The sequence below is a fragment of the Hypomesus nipponensis genome, chromosome 1 (assembly GCF_054491055.1).
Source record: "Hypomesus nipponensis isolate SF chromosome 1, ASM5449105v1, whole genome shotgun sequence".
NCBI classification, from domain to species: domain Eukaryota; kingdom Metazoa; phylum Chordata; class Actinopteri; order Osmeriformes; family Osmeridae; genus Hypomesus; species Hypomesus nipponensis.
The window spans coordinates 4,777,802-4,795,094 of NC_140361.1; the positions used below are offsets into that span (position 1 = coordinate 4,777,802).

At 49.8% G+C, this 17,293-nt stretch overlaps 3 protein-coding genes across 4 annotated transcripts; 1 reads left to right on the top strand and 2 right to left on the bottom strand.

Annotated features, from left to right (window-relative positions):
* Positions 1 to 105: 105 nt before the first annotated feature.
* On the bottom strand, positions 106 to 10,619 carry LOC146302133 (soluble guanylate cyclase 88E-like). The gene is made up of 20 exons (XM_084705599.1): positions 10,484 to 10,619; positions 6,760 to 6,944; positions 6,306 to 6,513; positions 5,977 to 6,117; positions 5,664 to 5,803; positions 5,253 to 5,387; positions 4,988 to 5,111; positions 4,747 to 4,866; positions 4,536 to 4,620; positions 4,312 to 4,398; positions 4,111 to 4,228; positions 3,854 to 3,983; positions 3,510 to 3,656; positions 3,167 to 3,313; positions 2,846 to 3,002; positions 2,644 to 2,753; positions 2,427 to 2,516; positions 1,730 to 1,876; positions 944 to 1,081; positions 106 to 714 (listed from the first exon to the last, which is right to left on the bottom strand). Exons 3-20 carry the CDS (start codon positions 6,423 to 6,425, stop codon positions 556 to 558), a joined length of 2,295 nt encoding a protein of 764 aa, XP_084561725.1. The 5' UTR covers positions 6,426 to 6,513; positions 6,760 to 6,944; positions 10,484 to 10,619; the 3' UTR covers positions 106 to 555.
* On the top strand, positions 7,953 to 12,807 carry myoz3a (myozenin 3a). Of its 2 annotated transcripts, XM_084705893.1 has the most exons (6): positions 7,953 to 8,099; positions 8,458 to 8,547; positions 9,264 to 9,424; positions 9,582 to 9,732; positions 9,826 to 10,009; positions 11,634 to 12,807. In XM_084705893.1, exons 2-6 carry the CDS (start codon positions 8,463 to 8,465, stop codon positions 11,815 to 11,817), a joined length of 765 nt encoding a protein of 254 aa, XP_084562019.1. In that variant the 5' UTR covers positions 7,953 to 8,099; positions 8,458 to 8,462; the 3' UTR covers positions 11,818 to 12,807. The 2 variants fall into 2 exon arrangements, with proteins under 2 accessions (XP_084562019.1, XP_084561939.1); XM_084705813.1 differs by lacking the exons at positions 7,953 to 8,099; positions 8,458 to 8,547 and adding an exon at positions 8,868 to 9,177.
* On the bottom strand, positions 12,731 to 17,099 carry rbm22 (RNA binding motif protein 22). The gene is made up of 11 exons (XM_084705706.1): positions 17,001 to 17,099; positions 16,148 to 16,201; positions 15,981 to 16,010; positions 15,709 to 15,841; positions 15,393 to 15,493; positions 14,946 to 15,118; positions 14,441 to 14,641; positions 14,120 to 14,284; positions 13,847 to 13,935; positions 13,633 to 13,761; positions 12,731 to 13,553 (listed from the first exon to the last, which is right to left on the bottom strand). The coding sequence occupies exons 1-11, from the start codon at positions 17,052 to 17,054 to the stop codon at positions 13,408 to 13,410; spliced, it is 1,275 nt and encodes a 424-aa protein (XP_084561832.1). The 5' UTR covers positions 17,055 to 17,099; the 3' UTR covers positions 12,731 to 13,407.
* Positions 17,100 to 17,293: the final 194 nt, after the last annotated feature.

The following is a 17,293-nucleotide window of genomic DNA, read 5'->3' on the forward strand; positions in this document are numbered from 1 at the left end:
CAGGGAGGAGGGGGGAGCCTTGGGAGAGAGTAGGCTGGTCGGAAGCCGGATAGGGGAGGCTGGGGGGAGGTTAGGGGAGGGGAGAGGCTGGGGGAGGCTAGGGGAGGGGGGACTATGCCAGGACAGGAGGTCAGAAACAGCAGCACTTTTGTGATTCACAACTAAATTGACTAAGATCAAATATGAACTCCATCTCTACCACAGAAAGAGGCATAAAAGTGCATCGCATTCCAGGCCAGAGATGTGAAGAGTGAATCTATATACATACAACAAACTCAATTATTCAAGCACTATAGTAATATTCTTATCATTATCCTAGCATTCCAGACAATTGTAGACAACTTTAAAACAACACGATTATCATTAGCTTGGCATTATAGACAAAGCGGTGATAACAATCAGTATCCTTAGCTTAGCATTATAGATAACACAGTGATGAACGTCATCCTTAGCTTAGCATTACAGACAACGTAGTAATAATAATAATCCTTATCATAATCGGTGGGGTTAAGATAACAGTCTATGTGTTGGATATGGACGTATGGATGTTCTCCCTCATGACACGGAACACATGGTGCTCTTCTCTGAGCTGTGCGAATCGCAGGAGCCATCAGGAGACGCCATGATGGAATCTCTCACGTCGAACTCCGGAGACTCCAGGTCAATGTGGGGGTCTTGGAGGCCATTGTCCTGGAGGGCACTTTTATAGTGAGACTGGAGGAGGGAGAGAGGGGAGAGAAAGAGGTGGGGGAGAGAGGTGGGGAAGGGGGAGAAAGGGGAGAGAAACAGGTGGGGGAGAGAGAAAGACGGACAGGAGAGAGGTGTTGAGGACAGATAGAACATCGTCGTTTCATCAAGACTCCCATTCCACCTGTTCCAAACAACCATTAGGGAAGGAAACGCCCGATTCCAGTTGTCTTGCTGAACCTTAACCCCAGTCTACCTTGCTGCCTGGCAGGTTCTCCACCTGCTCCTCATCCAGGGAGTCCTCCAGGGAATGGCCAGAGACTTCCATCTTCATCCTGTGAGCCTGGAGGGACTTGGCGTCGTGCTCGTCTTTCAGGGCAACCAGAGGAAACACCTTCACCAGAGGAGAGCAGGGCTTCATCCAACTTGGCCGTCAGTATACAGTGTATTTGCTTAATATGCAGTATTCTTGCACAGTGCCTACTGTCAGTGTGCAGTGTATGTGTTCAGTATACAGTGCACTCTCAGTGTGCAGTGTATGTGTTCAGTATACAGTGCACTCTCAGTGTGCAGTGTATGTGTACAGTATACTGTATACTCTCAGTGTGCAGTGTATGTGTTCAGTATACAGTGCCTACTCTCAGTGTGCAGTGTATGTGTTCAGTATACTGTATACTCTCAGTGTGCAGTGTATGTGTTCAGTATACAGTGCACTCTCAGTGTGCAGTGTATGTGTTCAGTATACTGTGCACTCTCAGTGTGCAGTGTATGTGTTCAGTATACAGTATACTCTCAGTGTGCAGTGTATGTGTTCAGTATACAGTGCACTCTCAGTGTGCAGTGTATGTGTACAGTATACTGTATACTCTCAGTGTGCAGTGTATGTGTACAGTATACTGTATACTCTCAGTGTGCAGTGTATGTGTTCAGTATACAGTATACTCTCAGTGTGCAGTGTATGTGTTCAGTATACAGTATACTCTCAGTGTGCAGTGTATGTGTACAGTATACAGTGCACTCTCAGCGTGCAGGGCAGCCTCACCAGTCCCTCCTGTTCTCCTGCCGTGTCCGGGGCTGAGATGGTGGCCTTGCTGATGGTCTGGGTCTCAAACTGGGGGCAGGCAGCCTGCGCATTCCCATCCTTGTCTCTCTTCCCCTTCAGCCAGTACGTCTCAATCTCCACATTCCCCTGGGGATTAGATGGACATTTGAAGTTTTAAGTGAGATTCCACACGCACACGCACACACCTACACACACATTCACGCACACACCTACACACACACATTCACGTGCACACTTACATGCACACATTGCATTCCCAGCAGTGAGGATGTGCAGAGAGGCATGCTTAACGTTAGTCTTCCTTTTACAGTCAGTCAACAACAACACTGTTCACACCACAACTATGTTTCGCTGGTATAGCTGAAAGCTTGGATGGTGTGACGTATACATGTGTATCTGTGAGTGAAATATAGATTTGTGTGGAGAGGTTAATATCTATGTATCTGTAAATGGTATATGTTCTTGTGTGGAGACGTTTATAGACATGTATCTGTCAGTGATTGATGGATTTGTTTTGACAGCTACACACATTTGCATTTGCAATTCTGTTCCAGAGCTGTTGTCCCAGATTGTCCTGTCTCACGAGTGACCTCTACCGATATTTCATGTTTACATTTGCGGTCGTCATGGACACAAGGATGGCACAGTTGCCAGAGCAACAGCTGGGCCCCCTGACCTTAATGGTGATGGTGCCCCGCCTCTCGAAGATGAAGTGACTTCCCTTCAGGTGCTCATAGGTCGCACTGCTCAGCTGGATGTGCATCTCCTGCGGAGGTCATGAGAAGGTCACAGCTGTCTCAGTTTGTGTCTCTTCCTGTGTTTTCTGTTTCACTTGCTGCCCTCTACCTTTATCCTTTTTCTCATCGATCAATTGGATCTAGTCCGATGTCTACCTTGCCGTTGCTCTCCATAGCGGAAGCCGTGTGGACCGTGTCGCCATGGAGACCGTAGCGTGGCATCTTGTGCCCGACGACGCCGGCCACCACCATTCCAGAGTGGATCCCTGAAACACAGCCTCGGATCAATAGATCACACACACACACACTCACACACACACACACACACACACACACTGAGCCAGACGCACACACTCACCCACGCGTATCTGTATGTTGTTGCCGTTGGAGGGGTCTTTGAGGTGGTCTATGGAGCGGACCATGTCCAGGGCCATGTCACAGATGTTGTGGGCGTGGTACTTGGTCTTCTCTGGTGCGCCAGCTACCACCATGTAGGCATCACCAATCGTCTCCACCTGGGTGAGGGGGGTAGGGGGGTGAGGGGGGTGAGGGGGGTGAGGGGGGGGGTCAAACTGGCTCTGCTCACACACACATGCTTGGGTCTAACACACGCAAGGGCACACAAATACTCACACCCACAAAATCACACCCACCCACACACACACGGACGGACACACACCTTGAAGACCCTGTGCTTTTCACTGAGCGTGTCGAAGAGTGTGTACATGGTGTTGAGCATGGACACCACCTGCATGGGGGTGATGTGGCTGCAGATACGAGTGAAGCCTACCACATCACTGAATAAGATGGTGACGTCTGGAAACACCTGGGGAGAGGGAGGGGGGAGGGGGGGCAGCATCAGAGAACATCCCAGAGAACAACCAACACCAGGACAGACGGATCTGCACTAGACTGCTGCACATTCTAATACACAACTATGAAATTGCACCTATAGACAGTTGGGAAAAGGTGACCACTTGTGGCAGTCACAGTCACACACACACGCTCGGGGTCCTCCTCACCTCACAGGTGTTGACAGCGGGCTCTCCCTTCCTCAGTCTCTTGGCTACGGGTTTGGGGATCATCCTGTAGAGAAGGTCGTCGGTCTTCTTCATCTCGTAGTCCAGCATCTTCATGCTCTCCTCCAGCTTACTGGACTTCTTCTGCTCCTGCACGGCCACAAAGGGGCAGCACAGAGCTGTGGTGAGTGGTGAGGTGGTTATTCTGACTTCCTGGTTGAGAACGCATGGGAGGAGTACACACATACCCTCTATATCTCTCTCTCTCTCTCTCTCTCTCTCTCTCTCTCTCTCTCTCTATCTATCTCTCTCTTTCACACACACACACACACACACACACACAGCACCTGTATGAGGGCTCTCTTCAGCTCCTCAGACTGTTGTGTTCCAGCCAGCACCAGGTCTCTGCTGGAGTCGTGCATGCTCAGGTCGTTGATGTAGAGGCCCGTCTTAAACATAGCACTCAAACTCTCCATGCTGCACGCGCACACACACACACACACACACAGGATTACAGCAGATCATATCAGATTGTTTCTGGAAAATACAAGGCAGAAATGAATCCCACCATGCCGTTATGGGTGTGTGTGTGTGTGTTCCTCACACAGGGGTTCCCAGGAAGATGATGGACTCCCACTCAGGCATGTATCTCATCTGTCCCTTCAGTTTCAGACACCGACTGCCGTCTCCCCAGCTCTCCATGGCGTTGGCACTGTTACCATCTGCCAATCAGAAGACAGACCCTGTCTGAGTACCACTTTGTGTTATGTGTGTGTGTGTGTGTGTGATTCTGAGGGGTCGTGACCTTTGTAGTCGTCTCCAATGATGGACTGGAAGGCCATGAGCTCCACATCCACATCGGCTGTGCGGTTGGCGGTCTCGTAGTCGGAATCTGAGATGCAACAAGGAGCAGTGTCACCCTCGGCAACCGTGGTGTTGATAGGCCTTCCCATCATCTGATCCAGAAGACCCTTACTCTGGTTCCTGATACGGGTTCTCTACTGCGGACTATAATGAGGGTTCTCTTACTCTGGACTCGGTTGTGGAGGTTCCTCTCCCTCTTCACAGGCTCCTTGGACATGATCTCAAACAGGTTGTTGGGATGGGAGATGATCTGGAACAACACAGAGTCGTTCTTTAGGTTCATTCGTTCATGGAGCCAACCGTCAAACATTCCTTTGCCATGCACCCATCCATTTATCCATCCATCCTCTCCTCCCCTCCAGACAGACGGTCTCACATTGTTCCAGGTGAACTCCACCAGAGGTCGCGCCAGCAGGAAGGCATCGTTAATCTTCTTCCCATCCAGGTCAGGGAATACAGTGGCCAGGCCAGAACCCACGTTATGGACCACCATGTCCTGGTTGTCACGGGAGGGAACCACAGTGACTGGGAGAAAGACTGGCAGACAATCATGACTCGACACCTGTGGTCACATGATCAACTAAGCTGAAGGAGCCGAGGTGATGAGCGACACACACCTGTCTGAAGACAATGTTGAAGGGGAAGACTTCGAAGAAGAAGTCGCTTGTGATTGGTAGAATCTCCTGCTCCTCCTCATCCTCCTTCATGATGTAGCGATAGGCTGAGTTGTCAAAGTTCAGCCTGCACAGAAGAGGGAAACATTCAGAAAAAAAACGTCAGGATCTTAACAATCCCACAGTGACTCCACTTGTTCCACAACACAACCCGCATCACACAGCATGACAGGCAGCTGAACCTGGTGGCCCAGGTTGCCATGGGTACCTCATAGTGACGTGAGAGTAGTCTCCGACCAGCTGCTCGGACAGCACCTCCACATGGATGTCCGTGTCGTAGAACTGCTTCCCCATCTGCCGCAGCTGCCCCATGGCGTAGTGCAGGTAGCCCTTCCTCTTGCTCCTACACACAGGGGAGCACTTCCTGTCTCTTATGCCATACTTCCTGTCTCTAATGCCTCCTATGTCTCTCTCCCTCTCTCTCGCTTTCTCATCGAATAGGTTCATCCACGGGTCTACCTGTCACTTCTCTCTCTTTGCACCCCCCACCCCTCCTCTCTCTCTCTGTCTCCCTCTCTGTCTCTCTCTCTCTGTTTCTCTCTCTCACTCTGTCTCTCTCTCTCTGTTTCTCTCTCTCTCTCTCTCTCTCTCTCTCTCTCTGTCTCTCTCTCTCTCTGACCTGTAGTGAAGAGTGACTCCGGTAGCTGACTCCTCTTGGCAGAAGAAGGTTGGTGGCTGGACCTTGGGGTAGCTGAAGCGCAGGTACTCATGCAGGTTGTCCAGGCCATTCACAAAGTCACGCACGTGACGGCCTAACACCTGGAAAACAAGCCAAACACCAAACCTTGTGCTAACTCTCTCCAGTTATCTTCAAACAAAACAACAAATCGGAACATAAAATGATGAAAAGTACTGCCACTATTGTTGTGTTGTCAGCTGTGTGTGTTCTGAGGTTTCCATTTGTGCTTGGTTCATCAGAGCAGTGCCAGTACCTTGAGGATCCTGTCGTAGCCGTACTTCCCTACGAACCCCAGGAAGTAGACGCCCCAGGAGTTCATCAGCTCATTGTAGGGCGTCCCTGTCACCCCGCTGGCTGCCTTGGCAATACGGGGGATCACACTCTCACTGTACACCTACACACACACAGAAACACACACAAACACACACACAAAGACATCAAGACACACACACATAAAAACACACACAAACACGCAAATCAACAGAGAAACGTAAGCAAACGAATGATATTCTTGTGCTGCCAGATTGGACTGAATCCTCCCTCCTCCTAACTCTGGCCCCGGCAGCACCAGAGCCACAGTACCTGGTGGGTGACGAAGGAGTGCAGGCGGACGTCGGCCCTCTCTCGGACCAGCTTCCACACATCGTCTCCGTACGACTCCTTGATGAAGTCGTGCAGACTCTCACACAGCAGCCCGTACATGCCTCCTGTCCTGGACCGCCCGACACAACACGGCCTGAGCCCAGCCTGCAGACGCAGCGACGCGGTGGTTCTCAGCCCCCCCTGGTGCCTGCAACACAACAGCCCACAGACGCAGGGTGTCAGAGACGGTGTTCCCCGCAACGTGGAGCCGACGGATGGATGAGTTGTGGAAGATAATTGCTAATTCGTTTTGAGAGATAAACGTTTTCGTTTCTGAAGTTTGTTTCTTCACCACTTTAAATCCTGTTTTGTGATGAAGCTGTGCAGTAAAGTTCCCTTCTCATACCAAACAACAAGTCTAACTGGAGAGTGAAGTCTCCTCTGACCTAAATACCTTGGTTTGAGAGGTGCGTGGTGAACCTCCAGCCAGTCAGACGTTTCATCTGCAGATCTCCCAGTCAGGCACTTATAAACCAGGGCTCCTGTGTGGGATGTCCCCGCCCGGCCGGCCGGCCTCCTCCCCCGGACCTCCTGTCACCTCCTCATCCCAGACTCCATTGTCCCGCTGTCACCTGTCACCTGCAGCAGCGAGTCGACCTGTCTGCTCAGGGGCCCTCAGCTTCACACACAGCTGACACCAGTCAAAGACGTTCTGGTTCTGGAGGGGGTGGTGATCATAAACTACATCCTGGGCTCTTTCTGTGATGGCTTGACACGGTTGTACTCACTGTGCTGGTGAATCGTACTATCTACCCCAAGCATCTAAGCCAGTGTGTTCCCCAGTATTAAGAACTGCAGGGAAGATCAATACAAGATCAATGACGTCCTTCTGCCGGGATGGAGGGAAGGAGGGATAATGGACGCTTGTGTCAGAGCTCCAGTGTTCTCCATAGATTATTTATTTTCAGGGTTGTGTCTGACAAAAGAGATCTAATTGCAGTGTCATGGACTCATTCTACTTTTCTCAGAATACCCTGTCTACTAATGGGTGCATCGAAGAGAGGTCCACACATTACATTAACAGTAACTCAAGAGAATAAGGTTAACTCAAGAAATACACACAAACACTTAGAACTGACAGGCCGGAAAGAGAATCAAGAGCTCAGAATGGACTATGGCGCATGTCTCTGGTCGCCATTGTTAGTCCAAACGCCCACCATGAGGGAGCTGAGAAGGAGATCCTGAACAACACGGGAGGCCCTGACAACAGTTTGGGTCTCTGAGTAAGCGGCCAAGCATCCCACACGCTGACAAAATAGAACAGATGACCCTTGAACCTTGACCCGTTACTTCGCCCACAACCTAATGACCTCATCCTGCTGATCCCGACTGCTGGGACTCTGGTAGCAGTGCGTGAGAAAACAGGCGGGCATGCTGATACCATCTCAACGTATGTGTGTGTGTGTGCGTGCATGTGTGTGTGTGTGCGTGGTCAGAAAACCACAGCTGCTGACTCAGTCCAGACAGTGACACTGAGCCCTCAGAAAACAGAGGCCAAACATCTTGTCACACATGCACACACGCACACACAGAATCCAAGGGGATCAGATTTTTATTATCTGGGGAGGGTTAAGGATATCTCCCCTCCCCCCTTCTGCTAAAATAACCCAGTGAGGTAAGCACCAGGGTCTACTCACTGTCCCCTCTCAGCAAAGGAGGATAACAGCCAAAGGATACACCACACACACAGTGCTCCTGACCCAGACCCAGATCTCCAGGAGACAGGACAGACAGGTATGTCTAAGCTGACAACAGCATAAGGGTGGAAAAGATGTCGAGTGGGGAAGCTGTAGAGAGCTGCGGGCTGAGGAACTGTGTGCTAGCATTTATTTTGGTTAGGGTTAGTCTTTGCAGTGCAGACAACTTCCCAGAAAAGTATCTGAAGAACATAAATATGATGTGACGTTGATGTGTCTGATACTGCTGTAGATCTGCCAGTCACAGAGACTACTGTAGATCTGCCAGTCACACAGCTACAAGGACACCATCTCAAATCTGTGATCTGCTCATATGTTTGTTGTGAGCTGAACGTATTTGGATTCCTTATGTACAGTAAGCCTACTGCAGTGTTCCCCTCTCCCTGTGCCTGCAGGCAGGATGATGAATATGTTGTCTGGATGTGATGACCTGGCCAAGCAGAGGATGCAGCAGGCCCAGGCTTTGAGCAGGGAGGTGCGGGGAGGTGAGGACCACAGAACACACCTGGGACTCAACCTGAGAGAGCCTTTTAGAGTTTTAACACACCTTTATTAGTCCCTTCCATATAAACCTGAGAGAGAGAGAGAGAGAGAGAGAGAGACATTGAAATATGGACAGTTACAGATAGAAAGATCACGAGAGAAAGAGAAACTGAGAAAGAGAGACAGAGACAGGGAGAGAGAGGGGGGGGGAGAGAGAGGGAGCCCTCGCCGTGCCAAACATTCTGTTCGAGACATTCCACAGATTTGTGTTTTCCGCTAGTCCAGCCAGAGTTGACCTCAGGACTCAGCATAATGTGACCCCAAGAGGACACATCACATGGCATCATCAGACAGCAGCTCCTGTCCCTCCAGAACCACCAGCTGGCACATGCCTGGAATACCCTTCCACATTAAAGCAGGCAGGGGGCTTCTTTACAGCTCCTCGCTGAAGTCATGTGTTTATATTTACCCTCCTCAGTTACCCACTCTGGCCCACAACAAACACAGCCTTCTCCTTTTACTCTCCAAAGTTTACCCCAAACCCCTTCTGAACCTCAGTGTTCTGTCTCAGAAAGTCTGGACCTCAGTGTTCTGTCTCAGAAGGTCTGGACATCAGTGTTCTGTCTCAGAAGGTCTGGACCTCAGTGTTCTCTCTCAGAAGGTCTGGACCTCAGTGTTCTGTCTCAGAAGGTATGAACTTGCGTTTGTTCTGTTTCAGATAGACTGAACCTGGGGAAGAAGATCAGTGTTCCCAAGGATCTGATGATGGAGGAACTGAACCTGCCCTCCAATCGGGGCTCTCGCATGTTCCAGGAGAGGCAGAAGAGGGTGGAGATGTTCACCCTGGAGAACACCCTAAACGACACATACAGCAGCAACGTAAGACACGCAAACGTCAAAGTACGCCGAAAGTATCTGACCATCAATACTGTAAACCTGAATCACCAATCCTTCACCAATATCCATGTTACCTCCTAGATGGGGCACCAATAAGCACATTACAGTTTAGTATCTGATCCTGATCTAATCTCTCCAGGGGTTTCAAGAGTCCCAACCTCCCCAGTTCTCCCCCCAGCCTGAGCCTGGGAAGGAGAACCAGACGTACCCCATCCATGGAAAGCACAGCCTGGTCACCACTCTGCAGAAGACTGTGGCTCTGAAGGGCTCCCCAGACATCCTTGCCCCGGGTAAGTCTTACTCTGAATACCTTTCACTTGACTGACTTCCTTTCCCGTCTGCTCCCTGGGGTTGAGGGCCTGCATTCTCACTCTGCCCTCCAGGCTACGGTGGTCCCCTGAAGGAAATCCCCCGGGAGAAGTTCAACATGACGGTGATCCCCAAGTCCTACTGCTCCCCCTGGAGGGAAGCCCTAGGGGGACACCAACAGAGGCTGGACACCCTCAGCGCTCAGCTGCCCCAGCCCCCCCAGACGCTCCAACCTGCCAACTACCGCTGCTTCAACAGGTAAGAACGGAAGGGGCCTCTTCTCTAGACCCTGACGTGCTATATAGTCTGGCCTCCGACTCTGTGCCAAGGTACCAGACAACAACTACCTGAGTACTTCAGCTTGTGTCTATAAATCGCTTCCAAATTGTCTTGGAAAAGGGAAATGACAACTAGAGAGGGTACAATGTCTGGAAATTGTGAGGTGTGCTGGCCTGCAGATAGGTCCGTTTTTCTTTTCTTTTTTACAACTGATATTTCTGTATACATTGTATTAGAATCTATACTTATTATTTAAGAATTAAGGCTGTCTAGAGCCTTGCGTGGAGTAGCCAGCTGTTCTCTGTTTTGCTCTTAGATTCAAAACTGACCCCGGTGAATTGAACAGATATTGAGGGGCTATTGAGGAAATCATTCAGACATAATTGTGTCCTTACACAAACACACATTCACATATGAAACGTTCAATACACATTCATGCAACTGAAAACTCACATCTATCTGTACTTGATGAGGACTCTACTGTACTGTATTCTTCTCTAGGCTTCTTGTTCTCCTCTCTAATCTCCTTTCACTTCATGAGTTGTCAAAATGTTTTGGAAGGTTGAACCAATATTTTTTTGACGTTGTGACGTATAGGCTAGCACTGAAGTGGCTGGCATAGCCTACTAGCTAGTATTCACCAAGGCACTTTTTTGGCACAAAAACGTTGTATTCTCCGAAACCGTGCAACGGAACGTAAAACCAATACAAGTAACGCAATCGTGACCAAGAAGAACATTTTGACACTGGTCAACATTGTCTATGTTGTGCAAATAGAGACGTGGACGACCCAGCCTAGATATCAAATTAATATCACAACTATTTCTTGAATTAGCCTTCCCGCCGGTTTTGGCAGATGTTCATGTTTCCATTTCGTTAGACCTCGTGGCGCTGACTGCGCGTCAGAGAGCTATTTGAACCCGCGGTATCTTGAGAGACGATCGCTAGGGGGGGGTCTGCATTCCGTTCAGTCTCTTCCAAGACGAGTTACGCACAAAGTAGATCGTCTGTCCGTAGCCCTCGCTCTATGGTGTCATGATGTATGTGGAACTTAAGAAACAAAAGCTAAACTTGGGCAGTGACACAACCTCATTAGCTACCTGTCAAACTAACTAAGACGCTGCTATCGGTTTGCACTAGGCTTCCGAGCAACCTGCTGACGTCATCTCATCCAGCACATCTCTGGAACGGAGACGGGGTTGTTTGGCCCTGTCTGAGGTCACTAACGCATTCGTCTACATTTAATTACTTTACATACAGCCCAGACATATTGCTATTGCAGCAACATCTTATTGGCCCTGTTCTGCCTGTCACTGTCCCAGACGCCTAGATCAGGTTCCAATCTCATATGCACAACTGTGAAGTTAATGAAGGCTCTCGGTAACTAAAATGATATTGTTAGGCTTTAGATCCCAAGGGAGATCCCACTGATATGAGGATTAATGAGGTCAGGGGTCCTGTCAACACGACGGGGTATCGAGTGACCGCTGGCTAGCTGAGTGTCACACACCTGATACCAATGGGTCATGCAAAGCTGGATATACTTATAAACGTCTTATTCTCTCACTTCAGTAACCATCCTCTCCCTCCCTTCCTCTGCCAGAGCTGCGATTCCGTTCGGGGGTCCCATGGCCAGCAGGAGAGTTAACCCTGTGGTTGGGTTCGAGGCGTCGGAGAACCAGAATCTTCCCAGCGCGACCCTGGAACACCTGATCAGGAGGCCCAACTTCAACAGGGCTCCCCGGGGCTGGGGAGGACAGTACTCCCCCGAGTCCAGCGACTTGTGATGGCCCCCATGTTGACCCATGACCTTTCACCGCCGCCTAGTATCTGCCTGTGACCTTTGTGAGCCTGCAGGCTGAGAGACTGAAGCCCTGAGCCACTCCCCTCCCCACCACCCCAGATGACCCCCTCCCCTCCCAACATGAGACTAGGTGCGTTCAACATGGACTGGGGCTGCATGTAACGACCGGCGAGACTAGCCACTTGCAGTCGGGGAGGAGTTGAAAACGGCTCTGTGAAGTCGGACATTCCAGCTTCTCGTGGTTTGCTGCGTTGACGTCAATCATGGCCGATCAAGTGCTGTTTGCTTACTTTACTTCATTTATAATTAAACTTAGTCTTTTGGTTAGTGAAAATGCATACTAAAACCCTTTCTTCAACACATTTTTCATTTAATTAAACAGTTTGGTCTGGATTTGAGCATTTGCGAAATAGGTGTCAGAATAACGACAAAACACGCGTCAAAGTTGTTGTGTGCGAGTCTGGCCAATCACAAAATAGCTGTGTCGTCATTAGAACCCGTGCAGTTGCTCTTGAGAAAATGTGCTCGGCTACACAGCTGGCAGTTCTCGAATCGATCTCACGGTACTTTGATGGTGACGTCACAGTGACCTTGGCGCCGTCTCTAGTCAGACAAAAAGTCTAACCAGAATTCCCTGTTTCAAGTCAGCCGCAGCGTGCATGAAGTCAGTCCATGTCGAACGCACCTACAGTCACAGCCATGAGGAGACGGTGTGTTGATGGGAGGGTGGGGGGGGTGTCTGTGTGAGGAAGTAGTCCACAGCACTGAGACCAGACTGAGTCTCCCTCCCACCTGTCTGACTGTGTCCCCCTTAACACCTCTCTGAATGAGAGCCAGTGTGATGTGAACCCTAACTGACGTCATGACGAATGAGCGAGGGGAAACGAGGAAGCATATTGAAATGAAGAGATAGATTTAATGGAATAAGTGGAGAACATGAGCAGAAAGTTCACAAATAAACTGAAAATCGCCATCTGTTGGTTAACTAACATGGTATAAAAAGTCCAAGCAAATACATAACGTTCGTAGAGATCCACTCTGCACACACTGAAACAGCGTCTCATTCTTACATTACACAAAGCTTTACACTAACCCTGGTTCTTACATACACGGATCCTTACAAAAGCTCTTAAAAGGTCATAAAAATTATCTTTTGGTGGGAAAATAACTCAAAGGGGAAAAGTAATGGTACAGTTAAATTTCCTGTGACTGTGTGGCTTATGTTGTACGGTCAGAATGAGTGAGTAGGACAGACTACTCTGGAAAGCCATTTTGGAAGCCAATATTTTTAACCTGAAGATGGCCGCCGGAGGTGGGGAAACCTTTGCTGCAAGTGTGCCAGCCAGTGATGCGTGGACGACAACAGAACAGGGCGTCGTCGTGGAGATCAAACTCTCAGGTCTCGAAGCACCAGACTTGCAGGCAGAGTGACAGCTAAGCCTCCAGACCTCCAGCAGCACATCTCTCAACGTGGAACCCTGCTGTAGCTCCGCCTCCCTGGCCCATGACATCATCCTTGCTCCGCCACACACAGGTCGCCTCACAACCCCCTAATGACACGTTGTCACGGTAACTAATCGTTGTGCCGGGTGCCGTGGGCAGCGTGCGCGCCCATGCGCTGGGGATCCTGGGAAGGGTAGTGGATGTGTCCCGGGGGACGAAGGCCCATGGGGGGCGGCGGTGGGGGGCCCATGGGATGGAACATCGGGGGGCCGAACCCTGGAGGAGGGAAGGGGGTTACATTTAAAATGATATTCCAAACAAGGCACTGACACTACAGTCAGGATAGGCTGCGTACCTGGAGGAGGGGGGTTGATGCCGGGGGGAGGGGGCAGAGAGATGTTTAGCCCCCCAGGGGAGGAGCCAGGGTCCAGGTTGAAGTAGTTGGCGGGGGCCTCCTCATCCATGGCTGGAGGTGGGGGCAGTGCTGGGGGGAGGGAGGAGGGTCAGATTAGACACAGTCACATTGTATGTGTGTGCATACAGATCTTCAAAGAGAGAGAGACACACACCTCCAGGTAATCCGGGCACAGGGTCCAGTCTGGTGCCCATCTCACTGACGCCGTCCTTGATGGCCTCCTTCCCTCTGGCTGCCTGGGACCTGCAGGGAGCGAAATGACAGACAGACGACACATGCATGTAGTGGCGGGATGCTACAGGGCCAGGCCCTCTCACCAGCACCAGGGATGAACAGCCCTGCCGGGGGGGGGGGGGGGCGCTCTCACTGAGACTGCAGCATTTACATACAGTCCTTCCAGGTCACATCCTGACCCCCGACCTCTCACCTGCCCCACTTGACGGTGAGCCTGCGGCCGTTGATGATGAGCTTGTTGAAGGACTTCTCAGCGGCCATCTCAGCCGCCTGGCGTGTGGCGAACTGGACGAAGGCGCACTGCTGCCTCTGGACAATGGTGCTGGTCCGGATCTCCCCAAACTGGTAGAAGTGGTTCCTGAGGCACACACACACACGTTAAACAAGACAACATTTTCACAAGAAAAATCGGAAGACCTAAGATACAAAAAATCTTACTAATCAGATAAGTAATTACAAAAAAAAATGCCTTTGTTTATTTGCCCATTTGGTAGACAAGGCGACCCCCCCCTACCTGAGCTCAGAGTCTGTGATGGTATCTCCCAGACCCCCCACATAGAGGGTGGTGATGGTCTTGTCCTCTGGGGGGTCCAGACGAGGCATGGTGGACGCCCTCTTCAGCAGCTTGTCTGCCACCGGGTCGTTGATGCCATAGTAACGGTCCTTGATGTTCTGGTCGGCCAGGGGGTCGTCTGGGTCGGTGGGCTTCTCGTGTCTGGGGAGAAAGAGAGAGAATCGATAAGTGAGTAGTTATGAGAACATAGATGACAGAAGCAGCTTGAGTGCAGAGCACAAGCAGCTGCTGTTCCGTATGGGTGAGGAAGATGATTCCTTTTGCAACAGCACCACCAAGTCCCAGTTCCTGGTCATTGCAATTATGCTTCCGTCCCCCAGCTGAGTTCAGTGTGATTGGAAATCAGTTTTTCTATAAGCTGTATAACCACTCATGGTCTCATGGACAACATTCAAGAGGACCCATGTCCCACCGCGCATGTCCATCAGGCCTTAGTCCTCCTCACCTGTAGGGGCACTCCTCGCCTCTCTTACACTCGCCCTTCACCCAGAAGGAGCAGATGTGTGGCCGGTTCCTCTTGTAGTAGGGTGTGGTCCTGGCCAGCTTCAACAGCATGTCACTGGAGCTGGGGGCCTTTCCCAGCAAGCCCACAGGCCGGGTGCCATCTGAGTTAGCTATCTGGGGGACAGCAACACACACAAAGGGAGTCAGACGGCTGAGCGGTTGGGGAATCGGGCTATTCATCAGAAGGTTGCCGGTCCAACCAGAAGGTTGTCGATTCCCGGCCGTGCCAAATGACGTTGTGTCCTTGGGAAAGGGACTTCACCCTACTTGTCCCTGTACTTACTGTAATTCGCTCTGGATAAGAGCGTCTGCTAAATGACTAAATGTAAGAATTAGAACACACACGCATATGAGAATGGCTCGGTCATAGTCATAATGCTGTGCATACCTCTCTCTCCATGTTCTGAGTGTAGTACTCTTTGTTGACGTCAGACTTGGGAACGTCATCCTTGACAGAGAGCCCTGTGTCCCTGACTTGGATCGGCAGGCCTGCAGAGCACAGAGACACACTACGACTGAGACACGCAGAGAGAGAGACAGAGAGAGACAGAGGGGCCGGGAGAGAGACAGAGAGAGAAAGAGAGACAGAGAGACAGAAAGAGAGACAGAGAGAGAGACAGAGAGGGGCCGAGAGAGAGAGGGGCCGAGAGAGAGACAGAGACGGACAGAGAGAGAGACAGAGAAATGAAAGGAGAAAGGCTCACCATACTCCAGGTCCAGAAGGCAGGTCTGACACACGTTCTTCATCTTGCTGCATGTCTGACACACCTCTGTCTTCTTGAAGCGCATGCGGACGCCAGGACACCAGCGGAACACTGTGAAAGGCCTGGCACAGATCTGAAACAGGTACAGGCTGACTGTTACCACACAGACGGGACACACACAATCTTTGCCGTGACAATTTGATAGACAAGAAAAGTTTTGAATTTTGAATTTAAATAAAAATTTTAATTGGGATAACCGAACAGTATGATACCTTGCATTCTTTTCCATACTTCTCTTTAGTCTGTGAATGAAACAAATGCATTAATTTCAAGCATTGATGTGAACCATTGGGGTCCTACTCGAACTCATCGATGTTCATTTTTACATGCAATTTTCAGGCCTTCATTGATAGGACAGCTAACTGAGTTGAATACTCACCATACGGACATAAGGGTTATCTCCCAAACATGTCTGACACAGGATTGGGAAGTCCTGGAAGGAGACAAATGAAATGGAGGATTTGAATGTATCAAACAACGCAATTGCGCGTCTACAAACTTATAAACAGCATCTACACACAGAGTTGTAATATCACTGGTCATCAGTCGCTAGGGCCCAAAACACGGCAAAACTAAAGAGTAGTTTCAGTTTCTGTAGTTCTACATGGGCAGAGAAGAAAAGCCAACTAACTAAGAAAGTCCTGGTATTGCTAATGGAGGCAGACATTAGTCGCATCCAAACATTTGCGTGTCCTCAGCATAGCTGGATTTCAATAACAGGTACATTGACGAAATCAGTTCATCGAATCAGAGTTCATCGAATTTTGAATGGAAACGATTCATTTGGGAACAGGACGGAGATACTGGGGAAAGCAAAAAAATACCGCTAGCTAGCTAGCATTGGCTAATGCGTTCGAGACAGATCACTCGTTTTAAAGCAGCTAGCCTAGTGCTATCTAGCTAGCGAATGAGCACACTGCGCGGAAAACAGAAAGGAAAGAACCGCTTGGATAATTTGGTATGTTATAAATTAGGAACAGTTTCATCTTTGTTTGAACTGACACGCCAAATGTATGCTATTTAGGCACATATGTAATTTATTTAACACGACACCAACCTTGCTATACGCTTAGTTGGTAAGCTAACTAGCATTAGCCTAGCACCGTATATGAATATCTTCAATTCCTCGTCCGCTAAACAGTCGATGGAATTGAATCCACCTGTAATTTCAGCAAATTGTCTTATAGTTACTTTTCAGCTATATAGTATCCCTGAACAGTTGTGATACATACCGCGTCTTCCCAATTCTGTCTGTTGTAGGTGTTCGCTCCTAAAGACGTCGCCATCTTGGCAAGTAGTGCAGGGTGCCAACAAAGAACTCAACTCCCAAAATGCAATGCAAGTTTAAGGAACTCGTATGCTGCTTTCCGTTTGACCATCGGAGAAACTCCCTAGTGGTGTGTGTGTGTCACCTCGAGTGAACAGTATACATTCCTATTCACAAACTCTGTCCAACAGCTTTACACAAAGTATATTGCATGAGGTACTGCTCTAAATTTTCTCTCTATGACAATTTGACCTCTAA

What these genes read in the sequence shown, in the direction of transcription:
- rbm22 (XM_084705706.1), bottom strand. Translation starts at nt 17,054, where the DNA reads ATGGCGACGTCTTTAGGAGCGAACACCTACAACAGACAGAATTGGGAA. An exon ending in AGTATGGAAAAGAATGCAAG is followed by an intron (nt 15,842 to 15,980) that starts GTATCATACTGT and finishes TACCTGTTTCAG; the next exon opens with ATCTGTGCCAGGCCTTTCAC. An exon ending in TGTGCCCGGATTACCTGGAG is followed by an intron (nt 13,762 to 13,846) that starts GTGTGTGTCTCT and finishes CCCTCCCCCCAG; the next exon opens with CACTGCCCCCACCTCCAGCC.
- myoz3a (XM_084705813.1), top strand. Translation starts at nt 8,883, where the DNA reads ATGGCATCATCAGACAGCAGCTCCTGTCCCTCCAGAACCACCAGCTGG. An exon ending in ACGACACATACAGCAGCAAC is followed by an intron (nt 9,425 to 9,581) that starts GTAAGACACGCA and finishes TAATCTCTCCAG; the next exon opens with GGGTTTCAAGAGTCCCAACC. An exon ending in AACTACCGCTGCTTCAACAG is followed by an intron (nt 10,010 to 11,633) that starts GTAAGAACGGAA and finishes TTCCTCTGCCAG; the next exon opens with AGCTGCGATTCCGTTCGGGG.
- LOC146302133 (XM_084705599.1), bottom strand. Translation starts at nt 6,425, where the DNA reads ATGTACGGGCTGCTGTGTGAGAGTCTGCACGACTTCATCAAGGAGTCG. An exon ending in ACTCCTTCGTCACCCACCAG is followed by an intron (nt 6,118 to 6,305) that starts GTACTGTGGCTC and finishes GTGTGTGTGTAG; the next exon opens with GTGTACAGTGAGAGTGTGAT. An exon ending in TACTCTCACGTCACTATGAG is followed by an intron (nt 5,112 to 5,252) that starts GTACCCATGGCA and finishes TCTTCTGTGCAG; the next exon opens with GCTGAACTTTGACAACTCAG.